General features: G+C 35.3%; 1 protein-coding gene and 1 long non-coding RNA gene across 2 annotated transcripts; both read left to right on the top strand.

The window, feature by feature from the left end:
- The first annotated feature begins 1478 nt into the window (after positions 1–1478).
- On the top strand, positions 1479–4481 carry LOC132799583 (uncharacterized). The gene is made up of 2 exons (XR_009634407.1): positions 1479–3868; positions 4010–4481. It is a non-coding gene; the product is annotated as an uncharacterized LOC132799583 (long non-coding RNA).
- Positions 4482–24261: 19780 nt separating this feature from the next.
- On the top strand, positions 24262–24729 carry LOC125421080 (disease resistance protein RPV1-like). Its single transcript, XM_048468803.2, has one exon. It carries the CDS (start codon positions 24262–24264, stop codon positions 24727–24729), a length of 468 nt encoding a protein of 155 aa, XP_048324760.2.
- Positions 24730–26126: the final 1397 nt, after the last annotated feature.

The following is a 26126-nucleotide window of genomic DNA, read 5'->3' as shown; positions in this document are numbered from 1 at the left end:
AGTTACTCCAAGCATCTTACTCAAATCCCAGATCTCTCTCGGGCTCCAAATCTTGAGAGTATAGATCTAGATCACTGTAAAAGTTTGGTCCGAGTTCCCTATTGTTTTCAAAATCTTGACAAACTGGTTTTCCTGCTCATGAGAAGTTGTCGAAATCTTAAAACTCTCCCATAGGTACTAGGGAATATGAAGTACATTGATTTCTATAAAACAACAGCAAAAAAAATTTCCCTCATCAATTTGGTCTCTCAACCAACTTGAGACATTGATGCTTGACTACTGCAAATATCTTAATTATCTCCCAACCAACACTTGTAAACTAAAGTCCCTGAAAAGGCTTTCTCTAGGTTGTTGCGCATCTTCTCAAAAGTTCCAAGACATTCCAAGAAATATAACATGGTTAGATTTGAGTGGGAAAGCAATAGAAATGGTTCCCTCGTCAATTGGGTGTTTCTCTCATCTTCTTATGTTGGACATGACATGTTGCGAAAGGCTTGAGGGTTTCCCAACCACTCTTTGTAAGTTGAAATCTCTTGAGCGTCTATACCTCTCTTGTTGCTCAAAATTCAAAAACTTCCCAGAAATTTTGGAGCCTATGGAGCAGTTATGGTATCTTGATTTAAGTAGAACAGTTATTGAAGACATAACCTCCTCCATTGAAAATCTAATTAGACTTAGGATTGGATACGCGTCTAAGCCTTGAGGTTGTTCCAAACAACATCTACAATATACAAAGATCTTCAACTTGGACTTTCTGGCTGTTCAAAATTTAATAAGTTTCCTCCCCTTGTTGGAGCATGTTCTTTGGATGAACTAGATTTTAGTGGCTGCAATAGATTACAAGTTCCTGATGGCCTTGGCTGCTTATCCTCATTACAAATTTTAAATCTTAGTGTAAGTGAAATTGAGAGCTTGCCTACAAGCATCAAGAATCTTTCTCAGCTGTCTCACCTTAAGATGAGCAAATGTGAGAACCTAAAATCTTTGCCAGAGCTTCCACCATTAGTACAACTTCTAGAAGTACATGATTGCACATTATTGGAGACTGTATCAATTTTAAGAACTGAACTTGTAACATGGTTTGCATCAATACTGTCTTCATATCATGGAACTTAAATACTGTAATTGTCCAAAGTTGGATCAGAACTCAAAAACCAACATAATGGTTGATGCACAGCTTAGAATTTTGCATATGGCAACTATATCATCATCGATTCTTGGCAAGGTATATATGTTCTTATCTCTTGTTTTCTTACTTGTTAAACCAAATGATTAGGTGTCTCTGCCATCTAACAAATAATGATTTTTGGTGCAGCTTTTTGATAGAATTTATTGAAAGATATTGTGGGATATTCTTAGCGGAGAAAGGAAAGGAGAAAGGAAAAATATAGAAACTTTTTTTTTTAATGTAATTGTTACATATGTTGTGGGAGCAATAGCTTCCTATTTATACAACTACAAGGTGGGTTCCTTAGCCAACTAAACAATTCATGAATGTTCTAGGTTCTAGAAAGCAAAGTTTAACTTGAACACTTATACACATGAGGAAGTCAAATCAAACTTAAACTCTTACACACATAAATATCCTAGGAAGCCAAGTTCAACATGAACACTTACACACATGAGGAAGTCAAGTCAAACTTAAACTCTTACTTGCCACCTAAGTATTTCTAGAATTCTCTTTATAAATGTTCAGCATTAATTGCAACACTCCTCCTTGATGCACATTTCTGTTACTCCAATCTTGCTTCTTAGTAATTTGAATTTGCTTCGAGGTAGTGCCTTGGTGAAGATGTTCGCTAATTGCTCTTCAATCTTGCAGTATTTGATTGCAATTTCTTTATTCGCCTCAGCTTCATGGATGAAGTGATATTTTCTTTTTATGTGTTTTGTCCTGTTATGGAACATTGGGTTCTTCACCATTGCTATTGCTGACTTGTTTCATTTTGTAGTTCTCCAAAATCTTCACATATATATTTGAGCCATAATGCTTGACTTATGGCATATGCAGTTGCAATATATTCTGCCTCTGCAGATGATTTTACAACTGTTGCTTGCTTCTTTGATGCCCAAGAGAAAATGCCAGAGCCAAGAGTGAACACATAGCCTGAAGTGCTTCTCATGTCATCTGCTAATCCTGACCAGTCACTATTTATGAATCCAAGCAATTGTGAATTAGAAATGGGTCTATACCATATACCATAATCTTTATTTCCTTGTAGATATCTGAGTATTCTTTTTGCAACTCCATAATGCACTTGTGTTGGATTCTGCATGAACCTTGATAGCAAACTTGTTGCATACATGATGTCTGGTCTAGTAGTTGTTAAATATAGGAGACTTCCAATGAGACTTCGAAATGTCGAGCTATTAGCTGGTGGTGATCCATCTTCTTTCTTCATTGTCTGACAATTGTCAAGTGGTGTTGCTACAGTTTTGCAACCACTCATCTTGAATTTTTTTAATAATACCTTAAGTATATTTCTTTTGAGAAATAAATATTCATTCATCACATTGGTATGTCTCAATTTCGAGAAAGTAGTGCATCAAGCCCAAGTCAGTCATTTCAAATGTCTTCATCATCTCTTTTTTAAATTCCTCAATTATTTTCTCATTGTTTCTTGCATATATAAGACCATCAACATATAAAGAAACAATAAGAGTGTTGTCTGTACCTTGTGTCTTGATGTATAGTGTAGGCTCACTATAGCTCCTTCTGAATCTTTGCTTGATGAAATAGGGGTCAATTCGGCTGTACCAGGCTTGAGAAGCTTGTTTTAGTCCGTATAAGGCCTTCTTTAATCTTAGCGCTTTATTTTCTTGTCCTTGTACCATGAACCCATGTGGCTGCTCAATGTAAATTTCTTCTTCCAAATAACTATTAAAGAATGCAGACTTCACATCTAATTGATATATTTTCCACCTCTTTTAAGCAGCTAATGCTAGGAGCTCCCTTATAATGTCGAGATGAGCAACAGGAGCAAATGTTTCATTTTAGTCAATTCCAAATTGCTGCGAATATCCTTTTACTACTAGTTGAGCCTTATGTTTTTGTATCGATCCATCAGAGTTAAGCTTTGTCTTATATATCCACTTAACTCTAATGACATCTTTGTTCGAAGGATGATCCAACAACTCCCATGTTTTATTCTTTTCGATCATTCTTATCTCTTCTTCCATTGCTTTGACCCAGACTTCACGTTTTGAAGCTTTTTCAAAACTCCCAGGCTCTACTATGGCCAAGTTGCATGATTCATAAATCTCTGTTAATAATCGAGTTCTTCAAGGAGTTGATTTTGGTGATAAATCCTCCGGCTCGATTTGTTGCTGCATTTGATGAGTTGGAGATTCTTGATTTGTCTTCTGAGGTTCTTGAGTTTGGTCTGGCTCCTCCTCGCTTTGTTGTTCTATTGCTGGTACATAAATTGTCTTCCTTTCAACTTCTTTGGTTTCCCAGTTGTAGGATGCATCTTCATCAAAATCAACATCTCGACTGATGATTAAATTGTTTGTTTCTAAGCAATAGATTCGATAGCCTTTTGATTGCATGCTATAGCCAAGAAACATACCTTTTTTTGTCTTGTCATCTAATTTGCTTCTCTTTTCCTTTGCTATGTGGGCATAACATATGCACCCGAAAACTTTGAGATGCTTTACTAATGGTTTTCTCCCACTCCAAGCTTCAATTGGTTTCTTGTTTTGAACTACTTTGGTTGGGCATCTGTTTAGCAGATAGACTGCAGTAGAGATAGCTTCTGCCCAAAAACGATTCGGGAGACCTTTATCTTTCAGCATTGTTCTAGCCATCTCCATGGCTGTTCTATTTTTCCTTTCAGATTCACCATTTTGCTCTGGAGCGTATCCGACTGTAAGTTGGTGCTCCATACCTTCATCGTCACAGAAATTGTTGAACTTCTTGGAGATGTATTCCTTTCCTCAATCACTTCGAATTATTTTGATTTGGTAGCCACTTTGCTTTTCGACTAAATTTTTGAATTTTTTGAATTAGTGATGGAGTATGCATTGGACCACAAACATCGGTATGAATTAGCTTCAGCAGCTTCTTTGCTCTCCATGCTGTGCCTGCCGGGAAAGGTTGCCGATGCTGCTTGCCTTGTAAACATGCTTCACACGTACCATTGATATCTTCAATAATTGGTAAGTCACCCATCATGTTCTTTTGTCGAAGAATCTTGAGGCCGTTGAAATGAAAGTGACCAAATCTCTTGTGCCAGATCCATGAGATGTCTACTTATGCCTTCATAGCAGCTTCACTAGCATATTTCCAATCTACTGGAAAAGATCTGTTTCCTTTCATCTTGATTTTTACAATCTCCATAGTCTTATTTGTCTTGTCATATATTGTACATGAATCTCCTTCAAAGCGCAAAGAGTATCCTTTCTCTATCATTTGTCCGACGCTGAGGAGATTTTGATTTATTGAAGGGACTAATAGTACATCAGTAATGCATCGTTTATCCTTTTTGGTTTCCAAAGCAATGGTTCCTTTTCCTGTAGCCTCTATAAATTCCCCATTTCCAATTTTGACTTTTGTGTGTATTTTATTTAGGCTACAGAAAATACTTTCATCTTTTGTCATGTGGTTACTGCAACCACTATCTAAATACCAGGTGTCTTTTTTATCTTCACCTTGTGAGACATAGAATAGATGATTTTCTATGTCCTTCTTTTCAATAAAATTAACTTGATGTGTGTTTTTAAAGCAACAATCTTTCTCAACATGCCCAAATTTTCTACAGACTTTGCACTGTGGTTTTCCTTTAAACCACAATCTATTTCCAAATGACTTTTTCTTTTGCAAATATCACAAAAAGGATATTTGCTATTTTTGTTTTGATTATTTCTAGAATTTTCTTGTGGTTTTTTCCATCCATCTTTGGTATTTTGAGACCGCATTTTTATTTTAGACTGAAAGGCATTTTCCAAAGAATTTTCATTCTGCCTACTCAGTCTTTTCTCATATGCTTCTAGAGAGCCCATTAATTCTGTTGCTGTTAAATTTTCAATATCCTTTGATTCTTCTATAGCAGTAGTAATTGCATCATATTTTTCTGTGCAACTAATTAAAATTTTTTCTACTACTTTCTTTTCAGAGAAATATTCTCTCCATAGGATCTCATTTGATTAACTACTTCTTTTATTCTTGAGTAGTAATCTTTAGCGGTCTCATTATCTTTCATTTTTAAATTTTCAAAATCTCTTTTCAGAGTCTGTAGTTTTATGGCACGTACCTTAACACTGCCTTGAAACTCCTCCTGTAGCATATCCCATGCCTCCTTTGCTGTTGTAGCTCCCATAATCCTTGGAAAGATTTCATCCGCCACGGCTTGTTGCAGAATGAACAAAGCTTGGGAATCTTTTTATTGATTCTCATCAAGCTCCTTCTTTTGAGTGTCATCAAGAATGGTACTAGCAACAGGAATAGAGTAGCCCTCACTGACAATATCCCATAGTTTTTGGGATCTAAAATAACTGGTCATTTTTATAGACCAAAAATCATAGTTTTCACCACTAAAGACTGGAACTGGAATTGTGCGGAAGGTGTTTTCGGCCATGGTGAATAAATATAACTACGTCCAGTTTATGAATGGACCAAGCTCTGATACCACTGATAGAACTAAGCTCGGAAGGTATAATTGTAGCTTTTAGCTTGATGTAGTAAAAGAAAAAATTAAAGGAAATTGGTCTACTTCTTTCTACAATCATGTCACTGAGGCTGAATTTGAGTTCTATCCTACATGCTTCGATGAACCTATTGACTATTTGGGTGTGATGAAGTGTGGCATCTGCTCTCTTTATGCCCAAGTTATAGAGAATATTGTGATGAATGTAGATGCTTCCCAACCAAAAGATGGACACCAGCAGGAGTTCGAACCTAGAGAAAGTACTGAAACGGTTAGCTTTGACAAGGAAGAAGAAGAAGAGGAAACACATCCTAAGAGAATTAAAGAAGAAATTATAATTAGGATGTTAGTCCTGTGGCTGCTCTTTTTGATTTTCATGCGAAGTTGAAAACTTATGTAAGGAAAAGTCGTAGACAACAGCAGGTAATGGATTCTCTGGATGGATCTCAGTGTTTACAATAAGATTGAATGCCTTGCTATAAATAGATTGAGGAGGTGTGCTATTAATAAAAAGATTGCATGTATTTTAAAATAAAAACACCATTCCTTCACTCTTTTTTCTACATCTCATCTGTATTTTGCTTGTAGCCATTCAGAGAATTGCACTGGTTGAACGCTTATTCCTTTATAACAATTAGTAATAACTGACAATACCCTTTAAAATATTTTCCATCAAATTCTAATCCAAAGAGTCTTGATGAACTTTAAAATGGCCAATAGCATAGTCAAGAAACTAAAAGATATAACTCCAGATAAGCTATATGAAATAGTCCTTTGTTTGTGAGGTCTGGAGTAGTCACTAAAGTGTATATTAGACAGTACATATGGTCTGGCTTATCCAATGGAGTCACACAGAACTAATAAAAGAATGCAATTAGATTGCCATGGGAAACTATCACTGATAAATAAATGAAAAAGAAAATGATCCCAGAACTTTCAGCTAAGTAAGAGGCACATATATTTACATAGAAAAAGAGAGTGATCAGAACTTTCATATATTTATAAAACAAAAGACAGAAAAGCTTCACTTTAGAGAATGAATGAGGCACGGGCCTAAAAATAAAGCAATGAAAGCATCTGTATTGCTATATGGCCCACATTGACAATATCAATTGTTTAGCGAGAGATTATTTTTTTGTTTACTGGGATTTGGATTTTAAGAACATTCTATCCACAGAATCGTGTTCCTTTAACATTCTTTTATTTTATAAAATTCCTCAAATGAATGTATACTTTCAATTTTATATATTTCTTTCTGTGGTAAGCACGCTAAAAGGGTACTCTACCTCTACCTTTGAAGGAACATTGGAGTAGCTAAGCAAGGCAGTGCACTTTTTACTTTAACTTGAACTGCAAGGTTCTAAGAAAGGAGTGTCTCTCATTCTCTCTCATTCTCAATGTACATTATCATAGTTGACATGTCTTAATAACATATAGTTTTTGAGAGGATGAATATGGCTTCCTCTTCTTCTTCTTCTTATGCTACTATGATCCATCCTCAAGAGAAGAATGGTGTTTTTGTTAGTTTTAGGGTAGTGGACTCCCATGATAACTATACTAGCCACCTATATGATGCTTTAAGTCTGAAGAATATCCATACTTTCATAGATGATAGACTCGCAAGAGGTGATGAAATTGTTAAAAAAAATTAAAATAATAATAATAATAATAATTTGTAATTTGGCAAAGTCAGTTGAGTTGTGAAGATGCAAGAAATCACACTTATGTTGCAATTAATGTTACAATTGATGATAGCAATTAATGAAAGGGAGTCAAAATTGTTTACTAAAGCCATAGCAAGTTGCCACATGTAAGCTAGCTTTATATGTATTGATTAGATAATTGATAGATTAACATGTGTCCTCATGAGTTGTATTTTTACTTGTATAGAAAAGAAAACAGCAAAACATGCATATGGCGGTAGTTACTTTGGAACCGCCTCTTTTAGCTTATATATAGGGTTGTACTTTTGTTTTGTATTAATTTTGGAGAAATAAAGAAATTATAACGTGCATTCCTTCTGTATTTTTTAGCTCTTCTCTTCCTTCAATTTTAATTAGTCTCGGCAAACCTCTTTTTCTTTTACCAAACAAGTATTTTTTTTCAATCTCCTTTAATTTAAGGCGTCATTTTAAACACTTTTTCATATAATATCCAACAAATTTGGTATCAGAGCCTCGTTCTTGCCCCCTTTATAAAATACCCATGGCAGCCAATAACAAATCAACCTTTAGTTATGCCCAAAATTAATTCCCATCTTTACTAGTGAGAATTATGATTTTTGGTGCATCCAAATGAAAACACTTTTTATCTCACAAGATTTGTGGGATATAATTGAAGAAGGCTATGATGAGCCTGCAAGCCTCGAGCAACTGCAGTCGTGGACGGAAGCAGCAAAGAAGGAGTACAAGGAAAACATCCAAAGAGATGCACGAGCATTACTTTTCATTCAACAAGGGGTAAGTAAAAGCATCTTCCCTAGAATATCAAATGCAACAAAATCTAGAGCTGCATGGGAAATTATAAAACAACAATTTGGAGGCCATGAAAAGGTAATCTCCATTAAACTTCAAACTCTTTGGAGAGAATTCGATAATTTAGCAATGAAAGAAAATGAAAATATCCAAGACTTTTCTTCTAGAGTTTCTGGAATTATTAACCAAATTAGAAGTTATGGAGATACTATTGTTGATCAAAAAATTGTAGAAAAAATATTAAGATGTTTGCCAGCAAAAGCGAGCATATTGTTGCCGCTATAGAAGAATCCAAAGATTTAAAAACATACTCTTTGGATCAACTATTTGGCTCTCTCGAAGCACATGAAAAAAGAATGAGCAGGTTTTCTAACCAACCCATGGAGCAAGCATTCAAATCAAATTGCAACATCACAGAAAGGAATTCGGCAACCTCAACAAGCAACTCAACAAGAAGAGGAGGTTCCTTCAGAAGAGGACATGGTAATCAAGGCCGAGGCAGAGGAGAAACAATTATGAGCAAAGAAATTTCCCGGGTAATTCTAAACCTTATTGAATTATTTGCAAAAAACCTGGGCATCAGTCAAAAGATTGTCATTTTAAATGCACAAAGTGCAAAATTTCTAATCATTCACAAAGAGATTGTTGGTATAAAGGCATGCAAGAAAGGAATGAAGTTAATTATTCTGAAAAGGTTGAAGATAGTCAAGTATTTTATTCATGTATGTTTATTAAACAAGAATCAAAATATACATGGTTTTTGGATAGTGGACGCAGTAGTCATATGACAGGTGATCCACAACTCTTTGTGAGGATGGATAAAAACTTTTTATCTGAAGTAAAGCTTGGAGATGGCAAGTTACATGAAGTTAAAGGAAAAGGAGTAATAGCAGTAAACTTTAAAGGAGGTAACTCTAAATTCATCCATGATGTACTTTATGTTCCTGGCTTAACATCAAATCTCTTAAGTGTTGACCAGTTACTTCGAAAAAATTATTCTGTAATTTTTGATGGAGAAGAAAGCACAATTATCGATAAAAATAAAAACATCATGGTGGCAAAAATAAAAATGAATCAAAATAATGGTTTTCCTCTTATTATGCCACGTGATGAAAAATTAGCTTTTCAAAGTCAAAAATTGGACGAGTCATACTTATGGCAATTAAGATATGGGCATTTAAATTATAATGGCCTAAAATTATTAAAAGACAAAAATATGGTTTTAGGCCTACCTCCTATTGCCCACATAAAAGTCTGTGAAGGATGCATATATGGAAGAATGCATAGATTGCCATTTCCCAAAAATACCTGGAGAGCAAAGGCACCATTAGAATTGGTACATTCTGATATTTTTGGACCAACTCGAACTCCATCTCTAAATGGAAGAAGGTACTTCCTTCTATTTGTTGATGATTATACCCGAATGATGTGGGTATATTTTCTAAAAGAAAAGTCAGAAGCTTTTTTAGTATTCCAAGAATTCAAGGCGCTTGTAGAAAAGCAAGTTGGAAAGCCGTTGAAGACACTTCGAACAGATCGTGGTGGAGAATTCATGTTTAAACCATTTATAGAGTACTGCAAGAAAAATGGAGTTCAAAGACAGCTCACAGTTCGACATACCCATAGCAAAATGGTGTAGCTGAGCGAAAAAATAGAACAATTGTAGAAATGGCCAGAAGTATGCTGAAGGAGAAAGTCCTTCCAAATGATTACTGGGCAGAAGCTGTCAACACTGCCATCTACATTTTGAATAGATCTCCAACAAAAGCTGTACTGAACAAGACTCCATGTGAAGCATGGCACAAACAAAAGCCCCAAGTACAACTTTTAAAAGTATTTGGATGCGTAGCTTACGCACATGTCCCCTCACAATACAAAAAAAATTTTGATGAAAAAGGAGAGAAATATATATTCCTTGGATATAGCAGTGAGTCAAAAGGTTACCAGCTATACAATCCAAGAACAACTAAATTGAAAATTTCTAGAGATGTTATCTTTGACGAATTAGTAGCATGGAATTGGGAAGCACTCCTAAAACAGGAGCAAAAATATTTGAAGAAATTCCTATTCAGGATAAGTCAGATTCTCAACCAATTCAAGACCCTAGTCCAAGCACAAGTTGGCAAGAATCTCCAAGCCCAGTCCAAAGAATGGATATATCTTCAGATGATGAAGCACCACCAAGAAAGGTACGCTCACTCGTAGATATCTATGAATCTACTAATATTGCATTTTTTGCATGCGAACCTCAAAATTTTGAAGAAGCAGTAAAAGAAGATATTTGGATTAAAGCAATGGATGAAGAAATTGCAACAATTGAAAAGAATGATACGTGGGAACTTGTGGATCTACCTAAAGGCAAAGATGTTATTGGACTCAAATGGGTCTACAAAACCAAGTACAAAGAAGATGGAACAATTCAAAAGCACAAAGCTCGGCTAGTCGCTAAAGGCTATTCGCAACAACCAGGAATCGACTTCAACGAGACATTTGCACCAATTGCTCAAATGAAAACTGGTAGAACAATTCTTGCATTAGCTGCTCAAATGGAGGTACCCGTTTATCAACTAGATGTCAAATCTGCCTTCCTTAATGGAGAACTCAAGGAGGAAGTATACGTGGAACAACCTTTGGGTTACACCATCAAAGGAAAAGAAAACAAAGTCTTACAATTAAAGAAGGCATTATATGGATTAAAGCAAGCACCACGAGCTTGGAATAGCAAAATTGATTCATACTTCAGACAAAATGAATTTCAACGGAATCCAAGTGAGCCCTCTTTATATGTCAAAAAAGAAGGTATGCAAGATATTCTCATTGTTTGCTTATATATTGATGATTTGATTTATATTGGTACTAATCCAAAAATGGTAGAAGAATTCAAAAGAGCAATGATGAAAGAATATGAGATGACAGATTTTGGCCTAATGAAATATTTTCTTAGCATCCAAGTTCAACAAGCAAAAGGAGAAATATTTATTTCTCAAGAAAAATATTTAAATGATCTTTTCAAACAGCTTCACATGGACAACTGTAAACCTGTGTCTACACCAATGGCGTTAAATGAGAAGCTGCGTAAGGATGATGGTCCAGAAAAAACTGATGCAACAAATTACAGAAGCTTAGTTGGATGACTCATTTATCTAACAAATACCAGGCCAGATATTGTCTTTGTTGTTAGTTATGTTTCTAGATTCATGCACGAGCCAAGTAAAAATGTAACACCCCATCCCGAAGTACACTGGAAATTTCTCAAATCTGACCAAGGTTGACCGGGTTTGATCGTCGGTGACCGAGAAGGGGTCAAATGCTGATTTTTTGCTCCTAATGGAATTTGACCGAGGTACCGTTACGAAGTACACGTTATCACGAGTTCATAGACTAGTAGCACGTCGAAAATGGAGCTACAGTTTGAAAGTTATGAGCAAAACAAGTTGAGGTCCAAACTGTCCAAGGAGTGCCAGAGTTGACTTTTTATTCATGTAAAGTTGAGTTTTGACTCAAACATGGTTGTGAAGTACTCGTCGACACGAGTTCATAGACTAGTGGTACGTCCGATTTGGACATGTGGTTTGAAAGTTATCGACCTGTAGAATTTTTCAAATATAGTATTATTTTAATATATTTTCACTTGAGTGAACAGTATATGCCATGTGTCGCATTTTCAGCCAATCCCGTGAGTGAACAGTGTCACCTACGGGTGGCTTTTATTCAGGCTAAAACGGGTGAGCCGGCGGGGGGAAGGAGAGAGAAAGAGAGGAGGAGAGAGAGAGCTAGAGAGAGAAACCAACCTGCCACCACTGGTCACTCATTTCTGGCCACCGGAATAGTACATGCGCCACCCCACCTTGAAGCCCACCTAAAAACCGGCCAACCAGCCAAAAACCACGGCTAACCGACCGCCGATGCGCCCGGATCGAGGCTTTATTCTGCGGTGGCATCGATTCCTTCAAACCCAGATTTCTCCCTATTTCGGCTACCGTTTGCCTCACCGTCGGTCCCATTGAGTTACCCATCACCGCATCTACCTTCCCACCAAAAATCACGGTCAGTGGCCACCGGACGCGCTGCCGGCGGTGACGAGTTCCGGTGACCACGACGGCTCGCCGGGAAATTGACTTTTCAGCGAGTTTCTAGCTGCACCGCCCCTCCTTTCCCACTAATTCTGACCCTCTGAACCCAAATCAGGTGTCCCCTTTCCTCAATTCTCAACAGATTGAGAGAATCGAGGACTTGAAATCCGTGAGCTTTTCGACGAGATTCCGGCCACCACGAGTCCGATCTCTGGGAGGTAAGCCTCAATCCGCGATCCTTGTTCCATAAGCTTCGTTTCAGTGTATTACTCGTAAATTTTGGTTAACGTTTTTGTTAGACCCCCCGAGTACCGTGTATTATTTACCCGAATAAAATATTAATTTATTTGAGTTGTGTAATATTGTTCTTCTAGGAGCATGTGTACATCGTGGAATTGATCCCATGGAGGATCTTGGATTAATTGCGTGCTCAAAGTGAGTGACCCACCTTCAAAATTATTTTGTGGTGTTAAAATATATATATTTTTTGTTAATTGGTTATTTGAAAAATATGTTTGATGTGTTGAATATTTAGTAAATTTATATTTGGAATTTTGATGCCAAAATTGAATGGAATTAAATATTTGTGCATTATAAAATATTTTGGTTTTAAGGAATTTGAGATTTTGGTAATTATTATCATATTTCATTGTCGAAATATTTCATAATTGAATATTTGGTAAATATGTTTATGTATTTGATATTAAGAGAATTTCCATCTAAATTATATTGCCAATGTATGTTGTTTTAATATATGTGTGGGTGTCAAAAATATATTTGGGAATTAAAAGAAATTGTGATTTAATTGTATTTATTATGCATGAGCAAGGTGTTTTCATTTAATTAATTGTATTTGGGTTTTAATATTATTTTTGGGCATGATTTGATTTTAAATATTTCAAGAAAAGTATTGGTTTAAGTTTGGTGGTTTCAAATCATATAATTATGCTCTTGGAATATTATTTGATTGATTTTATGATTTGGGGAGAATTATTTGTATATTATTATTAATGGATTTTATGCTGGTGTTGCTAAAGAAAAAAAATGTGGGATGGTGAATTTGAAAAAATGGTATAATTCCCATGGTGAATTTTGGAACAATTGTTATTTTTTAAAAAATAATATGGTTATTTGTTTTAGATGCACTCATATAGTACTGGTGTTCTGTACTGTGTATGTGGATGAGCGCGCAAGTTATAATGTCTCCCGTGAGTTACCATTGGACCGAGGGTAGGCAAGTTTGATATTGGTCATAAGCTGCCTCCCTCCATGGCCGGGATGACGGTTTAAGCAAAGGCGCTGTCGGGACGCCGAAGCGACCGTATGTAAGTTTTTCTCTTTAACCTCCCATTACACGGTGCTCAGGACTCTGGGTATCGTGGGACATCACTAGTATATAGTGTGGTGCGTCAAGTAATTATTTTTCTCATATAAATTTCAATTCCTAAAGTTTTAAAGCAGTATTTAAATTAGAATGTATTTAATGTAGTTTTTATTATTTATTTTAATTGGAGATTTGAATACAAATTTGATGGAATTTTAATATGTTTTTAATTACCTATTTATATTAATATTTTAACAATGCATTTTATCTTGATTTTACTATTTACATTGATTTGATGATTTTAAAGAGATCTTACTATGTTTATACCATTTATTTTAAATGGAGGATTTTATTTGGGTTTAATTATTTCTTTATTTAATCGTTCAAGTAAGTAATTCATTCTAATTATTTCAATTATTTCCTGAATTGTCTTAATGTAAGTTTCATTAATATTTTTATGTTATTTTTGTATGACATTATCAATCATTTAGTAATTGTTACAAAATTATTTTATTTCTATTTCTATTTTATTTTCATTATAAATTTGGATCCTCGATTTATTATACTTTATCTGATATTTAGTTGACTAATTGTTTTCCTTGGTTTTCGGGGCATACAAATAGTGGGCTTGTAAAATGTTTCTAAAAGGGGAACTTTTCCAACCGAGTGAATCGTGAGGGTTTTGAGAGAAAATATTATTTATTTATTTATTTATTCTTAATTAACCAAATGTACTATAATTATTACTGTTGTAATTGTATAGTAGATAGGGTCACTCACCGAGATGATTAGCATCTCATATTTTTTTAAATTCCATTCCCCTAGGTCCAGGTTGGGAGATGTTGATCGTCCGGGGCGAACTCGACGTCTCAGTTCATTGCCGAAAATCCAAGAAGCATTTCTTCTCTTTTTCCTCTTCATCTTGTATTACTTCTTTATCTGTCATTGTATTAATTCCATCTTTATTTGTATAATGCTCTATATACTGTGTTGGACATATTTTATTAAATACTGCATTAATTCCCTGTTATTATTTGGAGTGCTGCAAATTTGTGGAATTATATTGTAGTAATGTGGGAGGAATAAGGGGATGTTTCTAGAAGTGTGTTTTCAGTGCAGGAAAATTATGGTAAGTCCAACCCTTAGGGGAGGTTCTGCCGGATTTTCCATTATAGGGTCCAGTACGGTTTCTCTGGGATCAGGGTTTGTCTAAGGTTCCGGTGAGGAATTTTCGACGGGTCCTGACAGTTGGTATCAGAGCTCTAGGTTCTAGTATTCCTAACGGATTGTGCATTGTTCTGCGTCCCATCCGCGTCTATTCCCTTGTTTTAATCATCTTAAAGTGTTCTTTCCCTTTATCTTGAACCAAATTCATTGCCCGAGTTTAAATAACTCTAATATTTGAGGGTTTCAATTAGAATCACCTATTCTAACGGGGAATTCCTATGGCCTAGTCAATGGTCGAGGATTTCCTTTTCTTTATCGAAGGTCAAGTAATGGGGGCAGATCCAATTCTATGAATCTTTTGGGATCCGAAGTGGTCCTAGATATGGATTGAGTAGTTATGAACCTTATATTTATGGACCGATACCATAAAGGAGTAGAGTTAAAAGTAATTCAGTTTACCTGAAGTGGTGCTTCATGGAGGAGTTAGGAGGTCTTTACCGTGGTTAATTTTTGTCCTCGTCTCCAAGGCGCTATCGGAGAATGGTTGTCAAGGGTACTTGATCCATGTGGTTGATGCCCGAGTAGATGGTGAGCGTTGGGACTGCTCATAGTGGGAAGCAATTTGAAAGCGTTTTCCCAACAAGTTACCTGGATTACGACCGTAAAAAAGATATCAAATCACCATTGAATTGGCTTTGGATATCAATCTATTTCAGTACCGCCATACCATGTGGCTCCATCAAAGTTAAAGGACTTAAAAGCTTAACTGCAAGATTGGTGAATAAAGGTTTCACTAGATCAAGCTTATCATCATGAATGGCATCTGTTTCATTCATGGAGAAGAAGGATGGTTGCCTAAGGGTGTGTATCAGCTACCAACGACTTAACAAGGTCACCACCCATAATCAATACTTGTTGTCGAGTATGAATGTGTGTCGATCAACCTCAAGGTGTCAAGATATTTTTCCGATCGATTATAAAAAATTAAATGCTTTTCAAAGTAATATTTGAAATTAAAAATATTTTATTCATGTTTTTATTATTTATTTAAATCGATGTTTTAGCATGAATTTCAATTACATTGGTTTTATTATTTATTTAAAATTGTGACTTAAAATATATTTTGACATGTTTTTATAATTTACCTTGATTATGAGAGTTTACATAAAATGTGTTTTTATCATTTATTCGATTAATGTTTTAAATGTGCATTCTACTATGACCTTATTCTTTAAATTGATTGGATGATTTACAATGAATTTTATTATATTGTTACTCTTATTTTAAATGCATGTTTTAAATATTTCTTTTATTATTTAATCGATTCATTTTACTTATTTTAAAATGATTATTAAAATGCATTTATTCATGTTTTTATTTTTGTTCCATTGGAATTTTGACAATTGCCTATGCAAGTTAAGGTATTTTAAACTAATTAAGATAATTTTCTTATTATTTATTATTTCATTGATTTAATTAGTAAATTTTATAAATTATATTTTGATTGTTGAGGAAATTTGAAAATTTAATTTGGGTTGATAAATTGTATATATTTTATGTTGGTGGTATATTTGAAAAATATATTTATTATTTGTTTTATGTTAAGGTTTTTCCAGGACCGACTTAAGGTTTAAGTATCGCCAATTGAGAATCCAAGAGTAGGAGTTTGTTGAGTTCAAAAGGGAGATCCTAAAGGAAGCACGTGATTCGATGTATGCGATACATTCCAAAGATGTGAAAATATATCGAATGTTCACTAAGTATTATTGGTGGATTGGCACGATAAAGGAAGTTGCCAAATGACAATTAAGGTACGTAAGTTGCTGACAAGTGGAAGCAGGAAGTAGAAATATTAGCGCACCTTTTACTGGTACGAGAGTGGTTCTCACTGAGACAAGTCAGCCAAGCTGTTCGTAAAGCGTATCATGAGACTACACAAAGTATCAATCACCATAACGTCTAATTGAGATTAGAGCTTCACTTCAAGACTATGACGAAGGTTAACAAATACACTTGGAGCGAGACTTAACTACGGCATCGCCTTCCACCACAGGTCATTGGACAAGCGAAAAACAGAATTTATACTTTGGAAGTTATGCTAAGACCATGCATTATGTAATGTCGAAAGGAGTGGGAATAAGCAATTGTCATTGATAAGGTCCATTGTAATATTAGCTACCAAGCAAGCATCGAGGTGTCTTCGTATGAGATTCTATATGGAAGGCAGTGTCGAACCCCACTATATTCGAGTGAAGTAGGTGAGGAGAAGCACCATACGACGACCAATCTAAATTGGATGCGAACACCTACGAATGACTATGAGTAAGGTGAAAGCCATCCGAGAGAGTTTGAAAGCCGCTCAAGATCGACAAATGAGTTAAGACGACGTGCATGGAAAAGATCTTGAATTCGAAGTCTGAGATTGAGTTTTTTGAAATTATCTCCGCAGAAGAGAGTCGTATGCTTTGGCTGACAAAGAAAGTTAAGTTCTCATTACCTTAGTTTCTATGGGGTTATTGGAAGAATTGGTTTTGTGGTATGCAAGTTAGTATTTTTGGGAAAGCAGACATGGGTATGCAGCGTAATTCACGTATTGTTGCTACGAAAGGACATCGAAGACCTGTCATGTAAGGAGCGACTAGTGTAGATTTTAAATCATGAAGAATGCGTATGGGTCAATAAGACTATTTTCTCAAGTCAAAAATCTCGTGGTGAATTAATCTAGTCGAGAAAGCACCGGGGAAGCTCGAGGCACAAATCTGCAACCAATATTCTTATGCGTTTCTATGACGTATAAAACTTCGAGGATGAAATTTTTGTAAGGGGGGAAGATTGTAACACCCCGTCCCGAAGTACACCAGAAATTTCTCAAATCTGACAAAGGTTGACCATGTTTGATCGTCGTTGACCGAGAAGGGGTCAAATGTTGACTTTTTGCTCCTGATGGAATTTCAGGTTGACTGAGGCATCGTTACGAAATACACATTGTCATGAGTTCATAGACTAGTAGCACGTCGAAAACGGAGCTACGGTTTGAAAGTTATGAGCAAACTAAGTTGAGATCCAAACTGTCCAAGGAGTGCCGGAGTTGACTTTTTATTCATGCAAAGTTAAGCTTTGACTCATGTATGGTTGTGAAGTACTCATCGACACGAGTTCATAGAGTAGCGGTACGTCCGATTTGGACATGTGGTTTGAAAGTTATGGACCTGTAGAATTTTTCAAATACAATATTATTTTAATATATTTTCACTTGAGTGAACAGTATGTGCCACATGTCGTATTTTCAACCAATCCCATGAGTGAACAGTGTCACCACGGGCGGCTTTTATTCAGGCTAAAACGCATGAGCCGGCGGGGGGGAAGGAGAGAGAAAAAGAGGAGGAAAGAGAGAGAGAAAGAGCTAGAGAGAGAAACCAACCGGCCACCGCCGTTCACCCATTTTTGGCCACTGAAATAGTACATGCACCACCTCACCTTGAAGCTCACCTGAAAATCGATCGGCCTACCAAAAACTACGGCCAACCGACCACCGACGCGCCCGGATCGAGGCTTTTTTCGGCGTCGGCGTCGATTCCTTCAAACCCAGATTTCTCCCTATTTCGGCCACCGTTTGCCTCACCGCTGGTCCCATTGAGTTACCCATCACCACATCTACCTTCCCACCAAAAATCACAGCCAGTGGCCATCGGACGCGCCGCCGGCGGTGACGGGTTCTAGTGACCACGGCGGCTCGCAGGGAAATTGACTTTTTGGCGAGTTTCTGGCTGTACTGCCCCTCCTTTCCCACTAATTCCGACCCTCTGAACCCAAATCTGGTGTCCCCTTTCCTCAATTCTCAACAGATTGAGAGAATCGAGGACTTGAAATCCGTGAACTTTCCGGTGAGATTCCGACCACCATGGGTCCGATCTTCGGGAGGTAAGCCTCAATCCGCGATCCTCGTTCCATAAGCTTCGTTTCGGTATATTACTCGTAAATTTTGGTTAACGTTTTTGTTAGACCCCCCGGGTACTGGGTATTATTTACCCGAATAAAATATTAATTTATTTGAGTTGTGTAATATTGTTGTTTTAGGAGCATATGTACGTCGTGGAATTGATCCCATAGAGGATCTTGGATTAATTGCGTGCTCGAAGTGAGTGACCCACCTTCAAAATTATTTTGGGATGTTAAAATATATATATTTTGTGTTAATTGGTTATTTGAAAAATATGTTTGATGTGTTGAATATTTAGTAAATTTATATTTGGAATTTTGATGCCAAAATTGAATGGAATTAAATATTTGTGCATTATAAAATATTTTGGTTTTAAGGAATTTGAGATTTTGCTAATTATTATCAAATTTCATTATCGAAATATTTCATAATTAAATATTTGGTAAATATGTTTATGTATTTGATATTAAGAGAATTTCCATCTAAATTATATTGCCAATGTATGTTGTTTTAATATATGTTTGGGTGTCAAAAATATATTTGGGAATTAAAAGAAATTGTGATTTAATTGTATTTATTATGCATGAGCAAGGTGTTTTCATTTAATTAATTGTATTTGGGTTTTAATATTATTTTTGGGCATGATTTGATTTTAAATATTTCAAGAAAAGTATTGGTTTAAGTTTGGTGGTTTCAAATCATATAATTATGCTCTTGGAATATTATTTGATTGATTTTATGATTTGGGGAGAATTATTTGTATATTATTATTAATGGATTTTATGCTGGTGTTGCTAAAGAAAAAAAATGTGGGATGGTGAATTTGAAAAAATGGTATAATTCCCAAGGTGAATTTTGGAACAATTGTTATTTTTTAAAAAATAATATGGTTATTTGTTTTAGACGCACTCATATAACACTAGTGTTCTGTACTGTGTATGTGGATGAGCGCGCAAGTGATAATGTCTCCCGTGAGTTGCCATTGGACCGAGGGTAGGCAAGTTTCATAGTGGCCATAAGCCGCCCCCCTCCATGGCCGGGATGACGGTTTACGCAACGGCGCTGTCGGGACGCCGAAGCGACCGTATGCAAGTTTCTCTCTTTAACCTCCTGTTACACGGTGCTCGGGATGCTGGGTATCGTGGGACATCACTGGTATATAGTGTGGTGCGTCAAGTAATTATTTTTCTGATATAAATTTAAATTCCTAAAGTTTTAAAGCAATATTTAAATTAAAATGTATTTAATGTTGTTTTTATTATTTCTTTGAATTGGAGATTTTAATACAAATGTTATGGAATTTTATTATGTTTTTAATTACCTTTTTATATTAATGGTTTAACAATGCATTTTATCTTGATTTTACTATTTACATTGATTTGATGATTTTAAAGAGATCTTACTATGTTGTTACCATTTATTTTAAATGGAGGATTTTAATTGGGTTTAATTATTCCTTTATTGAATTGTTCAATTAATTAATTCATTCTAATTATTTCAATTATTTCCTGACTTGTCTTAATGTAAGTTTCATTAATATTTTTATGTTATTTGTGTATGACATTATCAATCATTTAGTAATTGTTACAAAATTATTTTATTTCTATTTCTATTTTATTTTCATTATAAATTTTGGATCCTCGATTTATTATACGTTATCTGATATTTAGTTGACTAATTGTTTTCCTTGGTTTTCGGGGCATACAAATAGTGGGTTTGTAAAATGTTTCTAAAAGGGGAACTTTTCCAACCGAGTGAATCGTGAGGGTATTGAGAGAAAATATTATTTTCAATTAATTAATTATTTATTTATTTATTTATTCTTAATTAACCAAATGTACTATAATTATTACTGTTGATTGTACAGTAGATAGGGTCACTCACTGTGATGATTAGCATCTCATATTTTTTTAAATTCCATTCCCCTAGGTCCAGGTTGGGAGACGTTGATTGTCCGGGGCGAACTCGACATCTCAGTTTATTGCCGAAAGTCCAAGAAGCATTTCTTCCCTTTTTCCTCTTCATCTTGTATTACTTTTGTATCTGTCATTGTATCAATTCCATCTTTATTTGTATAATGCTCTGTATACTGTGTTGGACACATTTTATTAAATACTGCATTAATTCCCTGTTATTATTTAGAGTGTTGCAAATTTGTGGAATTATATTGTAGTAATGTGGGAGGAATAAGGGGATGTTTCTAGAAGTGTGTTTTCAATGCAAGAAAATTGTGGTAAGTCCAACCCTTAGGGGAGGTTCTGCCGGATTTTCCATTGGAGGGTCCGATAGGGTTTCCCTGGGATCAGAACTTGTCTAGGGTTCCGGTGAGGAATTTTGGATGGGTCTTGACAAAAAATCACCACACTACAACAAAGAGAATCCTTCGTTATCTACGGGGTACCAGAAAGCTTGGAATTAAGTATGCCAAAGAAGCAGATAACAAGCTCATCGGATATACAGATAGTGATTGGGCAGGCTCTGTAGATGACCACAAAAGCACCTCAGGATATTCATTTTGCTTTGGTACAAAACCAATTTCTTGGTCATCAAAGAAGCAAAGGACCATTGCATTATCTTCGGCAGAAGCAGAATATGTATCCGGTACAGATGCAGCAAGTGAAGCAGTTTGGCTTAGAAGACTTTTATCAGCTATGCAACATAAACAAATTGCTTCAACAATCATCAAATGCGATAATATGTCAGAAATAGCAATGACAAAAAATCCGGTGTTTCACAGTTGGTCAAAGCACATAGAAATTCGACATCACTTTATCAGATATTTGGTTGAAGAAGATGAAATTAAACTTGAATTTATCAAGACATCTGAGCAACTCACAGATAATTTTACAAAACCAACAACAACAGAAAAGCTAGAAGACTTTAAGAGCTTTGCCAAAATTACAAATTAAGAGAGGATGTTAAAAAAAAAATAATACTAATAATAATAATTTGTAATTTGGCAAAGTCGGTTGAGTGGTGAAGATTTAAGAAATTACACTTATGTTGCAATTAATGTTGCAATTGATTATAGCAATTAATGAAAGGGAGTTAAAATTGTTTACTAAAGCCATAGCAAGTTGCCACATGTAAGCTAGCTTTATATGTATTGATTAGATAATTGATAGATTGACATGTGTCCTCATGAGTTGTATTTTTACTTGTATAGAAAAGAAAACAGCAAAGCATGCATATGGTGGTAGTTACTTTGGAACCGCCTCTTTTAGCTTATATATAGGGTTGTACTCTTGTTTTGTATTAATTTTGGAGAAATAAAGAGATTATAACGTGCATTCCTTCTGTATTTTTTAGCTCTTCTCTTCCTTCAATTTTAATTAGTCTCGGCCACCCTCTTTTTCTTTTACCAAACAAGTATTTTTTCAATCTCCTCTAATTTAAGCCTTCATTTTAAACACTTTTTCATATAATATCCAACAGAAATTTCATGGCTCTTCGGAAAGCAATCAAGGAATTAAAGCTTTTAGTAATCATTTTTTCAAAAAATTATGCTTCTTCCACTTGGTGCTTGGAAGAACTTGCTCACATACTCGAATGCAAGTAAAAACTTGGATAGATTGTGATTCTCATTTTTTATAGAGTATATCCCTCACATGTACAGAAACAGAAGGGAAATTAAGCAACTGCATTTACTAAGCTCAAAGAATGTTTCGAGAACAGGAAGGATAAGGTGCATTAATGGAGAGCTGCTTTGACAGAAGCACCCAATCTATCTGAGTGGAATTCACTGGTAACTGGGTATGTATAAATCCAACTTATATTTTCTATTTATCTAACCTTTGACTAGTTCTTGCAATAAAAGCATGATAACTAACTAGCTAGAAGCTTGTGGTCTGTTAGTTTTTTCCTATTTCCTGCCATATGTGATGTGCAGTACGGAACTATATATTACTCTCTTACATGTTTAATCTGACATGTTCTCTAAGTATCTGAAGTATAAGGTTCTTTTATTCTAGACCTATAGTCCTAGTTAGTTGAGGCAATTGTTGAAGACATTTTGAAGAAACTGAATTATACATTCTTGAGAATAACTAATGTAAAGGGCTTGGTTGGAATTGAAGAACATGTTGATAAAATTGCAGGTGTTGTATTTAATAGGTTCTCTTATCAATTTGAAAGCTATTACTTTCTTGCAATTGTTAGGGAAGAATCAGAAAAACATGGAGTACATCATTTGAGGGATAAATTTATTTCTGAACTGTTAGGGGAAGAGAAAATAAATGTGGGCTCCCCATTTGCTGAACATAGATTGCGCCAAAAAAAAGATTTTATCTTTCTTGATGATTTGAATAGTTTAAGTCAGTTAGAATTTTTAGTTGGTGATCTCGATCAATTTGGCTGTGTAAGTAGAATCGTTATAACAACTATAGATGTGTAAGTGCACCGAAAGTAGCTGGTGAAATTTATAAGGTTAAGAGGTTAAGTTCTTATGAAGCTTATAATCTTTTCTGTCTGAATGCTTTTAAGGAAAACTCTTCCATATCAGATGGTTACCTTACACAGTCAGAAAGGGTGATAGGTTATACACGGTGTGCAGTTAGCTCTTAAAAAGTTTTGGCAAAGTGCAGAAGAATGGCAAAGTGCTTTGGATAAACTGAAAAAGGATGATAAAAGGATGTATTTCTTGATATTGCATGTTTCTTCAATGGATATGGTGTAGAATCTGTAGGAAGTATACTTATGCCGACTATTGTGAAAAATTTTAATTGGAAAGTTGAAAATACTCTAAATTTGAGGAACCCAAATAACCATATTCGGATTTGTGTGGTAAAGTTGTTAGCTTTTTTGTTTTATAGTTAAGTTTTATATACTAGCACCGTGAAAAATTTCCTATAAGTTTCTTTTGATTTTGGCTTTTTGTTTTTAGTTCTATAAATTAGATGTCAAATTTCTTGAAAAGAGTGATTTTTGGACTAAATTTATGCTCTATATATGAAGATCATTGATGGAAGTTACCTCTTTGCAGAGAACCCTTGAAGCTGTGCTCTATCATGTATAGGATTAGCTGCTGGCTCCATTTGGTGTTCTTAATCAGTATTTGTTAGCGTTCAGTGCAGGTATTATATATCATTGCAGAACACAAAATGCCATAACATTTTTTTAAAAGATTTAGGTAAAATGTTGGGAGAAGTTAAGGTTGATCTTTAGAAAGGTTAGTAATTTAATCTTCACACTTTTTTCATTGCTTACAACTACTTCCAAATAACCTTATGGCCAATCCTGACTAAATGACTTCTATTATGTTATCTGCTTTCAATTTAATTTTCTGATATGGCTTATCTTTTAGCTCACGTGCAAGCACTAGCCATTTGAAGGGTTGACTAGGGGCTAACTTCTCAATAAGAATTATATTTATCTTTTGAGTCCTTCTATATACTCTCTCTCTCTCTCTCTTATTATTATTATTTTTTAAGGGATGGACAACCTGGGAGAATTGACCTTACAAAATTTACTTTATAAGTTTTGACTTTAAAAGGTGCCCTTCCTGGAACTTGACTTTTGGTTCATGTTTCTTAGTAGTCCCCCTGTCTTTTATATTCTGAACACATAAGAAACTAAGAAGCCCATCTTTTATACATTTTGACTTTGATTGTGGGATTGGGATTTGAAGGCTCTGATCAAAATGGCTTCTTTTTCTTCTTCTGCTATGGTCTCTCATGTCAAACATGATGTGTTTCTTAGTCTCAGAGGTTGTGACACCCGCTCCAATTTTGTCAGCCATCTTCATGCTGCTTTACTTCGAAACCAAATACAAACCTACATGGATCATAGACTTGACAGAGGAGAGGAAATTTCCCCTGCATTTTGCAAAGCGATCCAGGAATCAATGATTTCAGTAGTCATTTTCTCGCAAAACTACGCTTCTTCCACATGGTGCTTGGATAAGCTTGTTCAGATGCTTGAATGCAAAAGAAGCAATGGGCAGATTATTATACCAGTTTTCTACAAAATGGACCCATCACACGTACAGAAGCAAAAAGGGAATAATGCAACTGGACTTAATGAACTTGAGAAACATTTCAGAGACAAGATTCAGAGGTGGAGGGCTGCTTTAACCGAAGCAGCTAATCTTTCTGGTCGGGATTCATAGGTTATTAGGTAACTCTAATACATTATATGCATATATTTATTTATTCGATTGCTTAACTGGCTTGGTTGATTGGATTATGAAAGAATAGCTTGAAACTTTAATTTTTGCTTTATTTTTGGTTTATCATTACAATAAGTCACACAGGAGTTGTTCTTCTTACTACTGTTTTACCTACCTCTATATTCTAGGTCTGAATCCAAGTTAATTGACAAAATTGTGGAAGACATTTTGTGGAAATTGAATCATATATCATTGAATGATTTGAAAGGTCTGGTTGGAATTCAAAAAAGGATTGAGAAAATCATATCATTATTATGTATTGGCTCACCAAATGTTCGCATGGTATGTGTTTGGGGCATGGGTGGTATTGGTAAGACCGCCCTTGCCACTGCTGTGTATAACCACCTCTATTCTCAATTTGAAGGTGGTTACTTTCTTGCAAACATAAGGGAAGAATCAGAAAGACATGGATTAAATCATTTAGCAAAGAAACTTCTTTCTGGATTATTAAAGGAAGCGTATCTAGATATGGGCACTCCATTTGGTGGGGTAAAATTTTGTTGAGAAACAACTCCCTCGTAAAAGTGTCCTAGTTGTTCTTGATGATGTAAATAAGTCAAAACAATTAGAATATTTAGCTGGAGAGCATGTTTGGTTTGGCCCTAGAAGTAGAATCATCATAACAACTAGAGATAAACAAGTTCTTGGCAAGAATGCTCAAGGTATTGATGAGGTTGAAATTTATGAGGTTGAGAAGTTAGATTGTGACGAAGCTCTCGAGCTCTTCCATTTAAATGCTCTAAGAAACAACTCTCTGGCAACTGATTATGCTGATATGTCAGATCAAGCAGTAGCTTATGCAAATGGTATCCCATTAGCTCTTAAAGTTTTGGGTTCGTTCCTTTGTTCCAAGAGCGAAGAAGAATGGGAAAGCGCATTATTTAAACTGATAGTAGTTCCCAACATGGAAATTCAAAATGTATTGAGACTTAGCTACGAGGGACTAGATGATAAAGAGAAGGAGATATTTCTTGATATTGCATGTTTCTTCAATGGGGATGATAGAGATGATGTGCAAAGCATATTAAATGCTTGTGGTTTCTTTGCGGATATTGGAATAAGAGTTCTAATTGATAAATTTCTTATAACCACCATGGATAATAAACTATGGATGCATGACTTGTTACAAGAGATGGGTAAGGAGATCATCCATCAACAATCCATAAAAGAGCCTGGAAATCGCAGTAGGTTGTGGAATGATGGTGTCTGTCACTTATTAGAAAACAATAAAGTAAGAGCCAAATGCATTGACCTATTTTAGAATTTGCATTAATGTTTTATAAAAGCTCTCCAACCATGTATATATATATATATATAGTTTTTACCAAATATTGTAA

The sequence above is a fragment of the Ziziphus jujuba genome, chromosome 10, assembly GCF_031755915.1.
Source record: "Ziziphus jujuba cultivar Dongzao chromosome 10, ASM3175591v1".
NCBI classification, from domain to species: domain Eukaryota; kingdom Viridiplantae; phylum Streptophyta; class Magnoliopsida; order Rosales; family Rhamnaceae; genus Ziziphus; species Ziziphus jujuba.
This window is presented reverse-complemented; position numbering and strand designations above follow the sequence as displayed.

Excerpts from the sequence above, each read along its gene's own strand:
- LOC125421080 (XM_048468803.2), top strand. The coding sequence starts at position 24,262 with ATGGCTTCTTTTTCTTCTTCTGCTATGGTCTCTCATGTCAAACATGAT.